Raw genomic sequence first — 9,095 nt, forward strand, 5'->3', positions numbered from 1 at the left:
TTCTGCTTTTTTTTTTTTTTTTTTTTGTAGCCAGATCTGAACAAAAAATTATCCGTTCAACTAAACTGTGTATGTTGATACTTTTATATTGGGGTAGGTTAAACTGATGTAAGCCAGGTGTTTAATTTGGACACACTTGCAGTGGGTTAGCTGCTCTTGTATGTGTGTTACCATCACACCTTTATTTTAAAACAGTGCAACTTTATGCATAGATGAGGCCTATGAGTTTCCCTTTCCTGTATTGCTTTCCTGAGCAATAAAAAAGCTAACACTGGTAACATTCAAATGAGAATATTCATTTGTTGCCTTTACTTGTCTCAGTCACCTTCTATTTCCTTTATTTCCTGCAAATTAACACCCACTAAGATGACTGGGGCAATTCCTACCTTGTGGAGCTACTGTTCTTGGCTCTCTGAAGCCTGTAGCTGGGAGCTATGCACTGATTATCTTCTGTTTGTATTTTGAGGTTACCTTCTGTCCACATTTTTTATTCTTCATACCCATAAGAGCTAGAAAGATTTTTTTTCCTTATTTAAAATGGCAGTTGAGAGTCTGCAGCATCTTTCCAAGCTATACCACCACCTGCTGGCCCAGTTTGAGCCCTAGAATAGATTAGCTTGTGTAGAGGTGGGGTGCGAGAGACAGTGAGGCAGATGACTCAGGCCTGGACAAGAGATGGTAGAAGTGTTCTATGTGGAACTTACTGCTGATGAAAAATCACTGTGGGAACTATAACTTGCATTTTGGTGAATTTGAAATTTTGTCTGGGAGCATAAACGCTAATCATGCATACTAACAAGAACACATTTAAGCCTATTTAATTCCTTAAGAGAGAACAGTGGATATGCATTGAAACGTACATGTTGATTCAGTATGCACAATTTGTGCCACTTCCTGAAATCCTGTTCTTTCAGAGGATCTGGCCAACTAGCAAGCCAGCCTAAAAGTACAGGTCCCCCAGAGCCAAACCAAGCAGCCCTGTAATGTAAACAGCAGGGCTTCAAGTTTTGCGGTAGAAGCTAATGCAATCTTTCTAAAAACAGGTAGCAGTTCAGGATTTGAATGTGAGCTCAGTTTAAAAATGGGAAGTAAAAGTTGAACCAGCTCACTGCCAGAATTTTCATTATCTTCCATTGTTTCTAGTGGGCCAGGCTGCCTTCCTGGAAGGCATCAGAAAAGGTGGAGGTGCTGGTGATGGGAGCAGTTAGGAGGGGTAACGTGTTAGGAAATGAGTGAGGAAGCTATGAGAAGCTAAAGGAATGGTAGAAGGCATAAGGCAGATTGAATTGGGTTTCTGAGAAGCACTGAGAGGGGAAGAAGGGGACTGAAGAGAGCAGGAAATTAACTGAGGGTGTGCCATGAAATGCGGTGTGGCAGAGAGGGAGAATGTGGTAGGAAGGAAAGAAAAGTATGGGGACTGTGTGTATGAGTGTAGAGGAGATGGAGGCAGGAGATGTTGAGAGCATGGAATGGGAATAGGGTCAGCTGCCTAGTCTGTTCTTAGGCAGGTGAGAAATTAGCAAGGGATAGCTTGGGGTTGCTTCTCTGGCTCCTGGGGTTTGCTGAGCTAAGGGGAGTCCTTTGCCATAAGGACATGTATTTCTATGTTGTATTTCTGTTTAAAGTGACATTTTGAAAGCCAATTGGAGGCAGGGAGTTTCTCCTAAAGGATAAGAAACAAAAGAGAGGTTGAAAATGCTACTTTTACAAAAAAAACCCTCATGATTGAAGCCATTTTCATAACTTTTTGGTGGGGGACTAACTCATGAATTTTGAATGTTTGGCATTTAAGTGTTAAGTAGCATTCAGGTCCCTGATTGCAGCCAGATGTTCACATTCAGTGCCAGAGATCCAGCAGCATCATCTGATAATTAAAGAACTATTTCATTTACCAGTGTATTTGTGTGCCCAGCATAAGCCGGACACCAAGGTTTCAGAAACCTGTTTGGGGAAGGAACAGTTGGTTCTGTAAGTCTTTTAAAGGATGTTAAAAAAAAAAAGGCTCTTTTTTGACTCGGGGCTTGAAATGATATTCTAACAGAATCGTCAAAATATTGTGATTGTATGGGCTTATTTTTCTTGAAGTGTTGGGCGGCCTCTAAAAATCCTAACATTCACCTTGCTAAAATAATTAAAACTCATCATTAGTTGCCCTCTTCCCTTATCTTTTATTTCTTATCTCTTTTCTATGCTCTTTCTAACTAGTAGCTTGATAAGTTAATGCTGATGTCCTGTGCCAAATTGCCCATTATGTAGAATGCTTGCCTTAGATGTCCATCAAGCCTGTGGACAAAGTACAAACCAGCTTGAATAGCCAGGCTGTAGCTGAGGACAGGGGCAGGAAGAAAGAAGGGAGGAACAGAAGATGCAAATTTCCTTGTGATTCAATGCTCTGACCTTATGTGTCCCAATATGTTACTTTATATCAGTGTTTCCCAACCAACATGCCACGGCACAAAAGTGTGCCGTCAGAAATGAACAGGTATGCCGCAGAATTTTGCAATGGCAATGAGTTACCATAGGTATGAGGATGGGGAATGCCTTTACAGATGTGCCACAGAAATTTGTTATTAATGTAAGTGCCTTGGGCTGGAAAAGTTGGGAAACACTGCTTTATACAAAAAGTGGAAGTGCTTGCCTATCTCCTTGGTCTTTTAAAATTAGTGTTTTATATGCTAGTGTCCAATACCTGCTCCAGCCTTTCTCGGGTTATGTAGTTTGTTCCTGTTACTGGCTGCTGTATGATTATACATTACACACCTCATTAAGTCTCGCTTTCTTTTTTCTTCCTTTGACAGCTGCAAATCAAAAAGAGCCCTTGACTCCTAAATTTAAAGTGAAAGACGAGCCTAAGGATGAAGAAACTGCAAGTTCAACCTTGTCTCAGTCCAGCTATGCGTTCAGCCAGGGATCTGAAGCCTCAGCCCCAAGCCTCCCTGAGGAGAAACTCAAGCCACAGGAAGTGCAGGCAAATGTGTTAAGGCAGGACATGTCAGTCAAGGCAGCGTCTGAGCTCCTTATGAAGCTCTCAGGTAGTAACTAATTTAAAAATATTCAGCCTCTTAAATTTTCCATGTATGCTAGCAGGGATACTTTGAAGAAGGAATGTGTGGCATCAGTTACAATTGAAGGAGCGGTGAAGATATCCACTCATCCACAGCTATATATAAGGTTCCTATCATCCTATTGCAGTGCACAGATTTAAATGGCATGCACATTAATTGTTATAAAATAAGTGAAAAGAACTGATGGCTTAAATGTTGAAATAGGTTTAAAACATACCAACATTCCTTATACTTAATTTATTCGTATCTGTTTGTCTCTCTGTGACTATCATTAGAATGTATATATGCTTGTCCTGAAATATGCATGAAATATATACCGACATAGCCTTATCAGTTATAGATATTTTGAGCTTTTTCTTTAGTATCCTAAATTGTAAGACTGTTATTGAAAAGAGACTGCAAGTTTGGACAGGCTTTCTGCTGTTTTCCAAACCGTTTAAACTTGATTCTTTTGCCTTACATTATCTCTCCATATGCAGAGTAGGAATATAAACTCCGGCCATACAATTGGATTTTGTGTGCGCATGTGTGTGCGTGTGAATACATATACAAAGTTGTAGGAGGACTTAAGAAAAAAACCATGCTTGTTTTTATTATGGGGTTTTTTTGGTGCAAGTATTGTGAATAAAGGGATCAATCTGGCTGTTTTGGATCCTCTGTGCTGGTAACAGGTACTTTAAGCTTTTAATAAGCTTCAATTTCAGTGAACTCAGAATCCCACCTACATTTATGTGACTTTCATGCTGAATTAATGATTTATATCTAGAATACAAAAATATAAGCATTAATTTAATGTAATTTTTTTGAGGGGAGGGCAGGATTCCCTACAGAGCCCCAAATAATACTAAGTACATTTTTTATTGATTAGCATGCTGTCATAGCCAGTGGGGTGGCATTTTGAATAGAAATAGACAACACTCCAACTGCAGCGTTCTGGTAACAGAGCTCTCCACTTCTCTGGATATTAACTGGTGGTTTTCCTGTTTATCTTCACCCTTGTGTGTGCATGTGTGGATAGCTCTCTAATCTAATTCTTCTGGAGGTATTATGAACTGTGACTGAGAAACTTGAATAGTAACAACGCTAACCTGGAATCCTGTCTTATGTTAAAACACAAGTTGGTACTGTTTTGTATATTAGGTTAGAATATGCCTGCTTGAAATATCTATTGACCTGCTCCACATCTGCTACTCTAAAGAAATTTTCAGAGACTATATATAAAACCTTACATCAGTCTTCAGTCACTTTCAGTTGAGAACTCCTTGTGATTAAAGGCTAGGAAAGAAAGGCATTAGCAAAGCGCTTCTGTGATCTTTTTAGCAATTCAGCAAAAATTGCTGATTATGGTATTTCTGGCTGATCAATACGTTAGAAAGTAAGGAATTAATTGGGATTTACTTACAAATACTGCCTTGTAGCAGTTGATATTCCTGAGTTAGCCAGTGGGTGGGGTTACACTAACCTTGATTTATATGTTGGTGATGGCTAAACTGTTCAGTTTTCCCATTTGACACAGAAGTTGCAGGGGCTTTGGGGAGCATTAGGATAGAGTTCAGGGTGGGACTGGTCAAATAATATTGTTCTGAAAAGCCTTTTCAGTGTTTCTAAGACTGTTTAATTTCTTGATTTAATTAAGATATAATAGTTTGAGATGATTATTGAGTTCCCCACCTCATCTAATTAATTCTGCGCTACGTTTAAGTGATTGGAATTTTCAGCAACTTTAAAATAATTTCAAAATGAAGCAACATCCTTTTTTTTGCTGTTGGAAAGACCAAGGATTTGTGGGAATGGGTATCATTGGATAGCCTCGTACTCCTGGGATGGAAAAGTCTGTTATCAAGTCCACTTTCTAGGCATGGTATATTCTATAAATAGGTGTAAAACAAGTCTTTTGATAGAGTGTACTTGCCTGGTAAAGAATGTGTGGACAATACTTGTTTTTTGTTGAATGCTGTTTGTGCTGCAGTGGGCAAAAAACCTATACTACACACAGTTCTCTGCAAGTCTCACTTACACAGTAAGAAGAGCAGCCAGGATCATACTGCAAACACGTGCTCCCATCAGCCTATTTACATAAACAGTAATATTGCCAATATTTTTAATCCTTATTGTAACATTTCATACAGTTTTGTGAGAAATCCAAATAAAGTTATGTTTTTTCAAATGCCAATCAACTGCCTTTCCTATAATCTTATCCATTCTGTAATATAGAAAAGCAGCTGGGCATCCCTAAAAAACCAAACTTGGTTAGTGAGAAAAGTACACTATGCTCACCTCAGTTTGGTGTACCCAGTCTCACTGCAGGCATCCCTTGGAAATTTCAATCACATTGCAATCTGTTTAGTTAATTTTCTAATATTACACTCTAAAAACTTCTTTCTGTGGAAGTAGTGGAGGTATTGGTATGTTTTGTTAATATATAATCTTTCAAGAGCATTGAATACTTTCCTTTTTTGCACAGAGTGGTATGCATCAGGAGAAGTTTTAAAACTTTTTCTCTTTAGGCAACCTTCATTTCCTTGTTACCTGAATCATCTTGTCAGATAAAGTTTGCTTATTGTTTAATAAGCACATGAGTTTGCTTGCCAGTAAAACACGCATGAAAACAAGGTCCTTTAGATGTTTAAAAGGCATGGTTTTACGTCTCTTTTGGAGACAGTTTGGTTCAGTGCACTGGGGGCCTGACTGGAAGTGTCAGTGAACTTTTGCTTTTGCCACAGACTTGATTTGTGCTCTTGGACATCAACCTTCTCTGTCTCCTGCTTCCCATGTGTAAAGTGGCTAATAATGCATAGCCATCATTGTGAGCTCTATTGCTGAATGGGATAAGTATTACTTATTATTATTTAGTTTAGCTTATAGGTTGCCCAAAGTAAGTTGATGCAGTGTGAGGCTGGTTGGTTTATTCAAAGAAAGAATGCATAGTAAGGTGTGATAAAGTTGGGATGGAGAAAAAAGAGCTAGTTTTTCTGTTAGACATTTATTCAGAAAAAAGCAACTCCTGCATTTTTGATAAACAAAAATCAGACACATAATGATATCAGGTATATGGTGTCTGAGAAACACCCATGAATTACAAGATAGGGTGGAATTGTACACACATAATTAATGGTGTATGATGGCTTTATTCTTTTTGACAGGCTTCCTTGTCCTCACTCCCATTAATAAGAAAATTGTTTATACTGGAATAAACCCCTTCTTGAGTTAAACAGAACACAGGACTGAAAGGGACCTCCTGGGTAATCTAGTTCAGGGCTCTGTATCATGTCATATGCTCAAGTCATATAATCTGTTCACACATTATCAAGCTCCATCTAAAATGAGGTAGGTTTTTTTTGCCTCTGCCTCCTGTTAAGAGGCTGTTCCAGAACAACATTTCAGTGATGGTTAAACCCTTAATTGAATTTCCAGCCTATATGACCTGTATGACCTGTTTGTTCCCATTTGTTTTTGTGCCGACCTTATGCTTTAGCTTAAATAGTTCTTCTCTCTCCTGGGCACTTATCCCCCACGATGCATTTATAAAAAACAATCCTATCTTCTTTCAGTCTTTAGTCTCTTCTTCTGTGACGTTTACGCCATTCCATTGATCACCCTACTAGCTCTTCTCAGTACCTGTTCCACCTTGAACTCATCTTCCATGAATATGGATGATCAGAATTGCATACAGCATTCCAAATGAGGTCTTACTAGGCCCTCTTACAAAGGTATTAATACATCCTTGTCTTCACGGGAAATTCCTTGCCTGTCCTGTCTTAGGTTCACATTTGCTTTTGTCATGGCCATATAACAATGGCAGCTCATAGGCTGTACTGTGAAAGATTAATAGCACACGTGTTTCTTCTCCACTCTCTCTTCCAACTAATAAATACTATGCTTATAGTGGAAATTCTTTGAAGTTCCTTGGTGCCGTGACCTTGCATTTTGTGCTATTAGATTTCATCCCATTTCTGTTACTCCAGTCATCAAGGTTATCTAGTTCTTCTTATATAACCTTCCAACCCTCCCCTTTATTGACAGTATCTCCCAGCTTTGTGTGATCAGCTACTTTCATGAGAACACTCCTACTTTTTGTACCAAGGTCATTAATAATAGTGGTCCCAAGACTGGTTCTTGAAGAACTGAACTAGTAAGCTCTCCTCTAGCTGACGGTTACTATTTCAGCACAATCCACTGTCTTCTCCTTTAGCCCTGTATTTTTTACCCACCTTACAATTCTTGTGGTAATTCGCATCTTCTTATGCAGAACTAATTTTTAGTGGGTATCATATCAAATGCTTTACTAAAGTTGGGATAGATAAATTAAATACACCACATTTCTCTTCTCTGAAAAAATCAGTTATCTAGGGCCTTGTCACATTACATTTATGATGTGCTAATTGCACTTAATGAGCGTTCAAGCAATAAAATGTGTGCTAATTGTCATTGTAGTGTAGCAAAGCTAGGACTTTTCCAACAAGAAGTATCTCCAAATTGTATACCTAACGCATGTTGAGCACATCTTAACATCTGACTGCTCCACTAGTTTACAGAGTGATGTTGTAGCTGTGATGGTCCAGAAATTATGCTAGGGGCAATCATTTCTTAGGGTGATCTCTTTTATTGTACCAACTATATATATGAGATAAAGCTAGGCAAGCTTCAAATGTAAGATTCTTCATCAGGTCTCTGGTTACACCATTACGAGCACATGTCTGTCTTATAGAACAGCCATTCTCTCTCTGACCTTACTGGTCTTGTACTCAAGTGAAATCTACCTAACACCTTTAAAAAGTGAACTTGGGAACAAAAAATCACAAGCTGGCTAGACACTAAGAAGTAATGACTAAATACTGATATCAGGTTTATGGCACGTTATAATTTGTCCAACTCCTGAATTCTTTCTACACAAGGAAGGTGAGATTGACCCTCCTTCCTTTTGTATAGGCCTTGATCTCGCAGTAATCAGCTTCTTTTCTTCTGCCAATTGTGTGCCTGCTCCCCCAGAAAATTTCTCTCAGCCCTTCCCCACTCCTGTGTTTTGCTAGGTTGTGCCTGGCTTCTTATCGTCAGAGATCTGATGAAGAATGTCTTGCATTTGATAGCTTGTCTAACTTTATTCCAATACATAGTTAGTTTAGTAAAAGAGATTGCCCTCCAAAGTCCTTGCCTCTCACATTATCTAGTTAAAGCACGGGGATAGGAGCCCAGTTTTTCCTAGGTTCCATCCTCATTTTTGCATTGACTCATTGAAACTCAGAAGTGTTGTGAGGTTCATTTGAAATGTTTCAAGGCACTTAATATCTTCTGAAGGTACTGTAAAGTACAAACGTTTGTTCTTTGTTTTGCTGTTTTGCCAGAAAATGAATTAAATATCTGGGGGCCCTTAACTGAATGCTGGCCCTAAATGCTTCCTAGCTATTAATTGGTAAAACCTCTGAATATACTGCAAAAGTTTGTCAAAACCAATTTTGCTGACTCTTATTGAACTATATTTCAAGCAGAAAATGGTTTTGGGGCTGCTATTTGTTAAGAAATGATTCTACTTGCTGAATCCGATTCATAGTGGAAGTGAACTCTCTGTGGATCTTTCTGTTGATGTTTTTGGGGACTCTTGGTTTATTTTATTATTACTGCATTGAATAAAATGTATTTCACTACAATACTACCAGAAACAGAAGTTATCATATACTTCTTCCGACATCTACTTATGATAGTAGACATTACATCCATTAGTTCTGGATACAGCAACATAAGATTGTTGTAACAATCTTAAGAGTTAGATTACTTTTGTTTTACAGCTTTCATACTTTTTATTGGTTTCTATCAAACTGATACTTCTTGGGAACCTCTAACTCCTTCTCGGCCTGGAAGGACGTGGGCAGTGGGGTCCCGCAGGGCTCGGTCCTCGGGCCCGCCCTGTTCAACATCTTCATCAGTGATTTGGATGAGGGGGTGCAAAGCACCCTGTTCAAATTTGCTGATGATACCAAGATGTGGGGGGATGTGGGCACAATAGAAGGGAGCAACAGGCTACAGTCAGACCTT

At 38.9% G+C, this 9,095-nt stretch overlaps 1 protein-coding gene across 1 annotated transcript in view; it reads left to right on the forward strand.

The window, feature by feature from the left end:
• Nucleotides 1-9,095, forward strand: part of ZNF827 (zinc finger protein 827) — a 165,888-nt gene that overhangs the window by 61,419 nt on the left and 95,374 nt on the right. Inside the window, exon 6 of the mRNA XM_025204324.1 lies at nt 2,799-3,032. Within this exon, the coding sequence (XP_025060109.1) occupies nt 2,799-3,032 (234 nt within the window). The remainder of the gene's footprint in view (nt 1-2,798; nt 3,033-9,095) is intronic.

Source organism: Alligator sinensis, unplaced genomic scaffold (genome assembly GCF_000455745.1).
Source record: "Alligator sinensis unplaced genomic scaffold, ASM45574v1 scaffold169_2, whole genome shotgun sequence".
Classification (NCBI taxonomy): domain Eukaryota; kingdom Metazoa; phylum Chordata; order Crocodylia; family Alligatoridae; genus Alligator; species Alligator sinensis.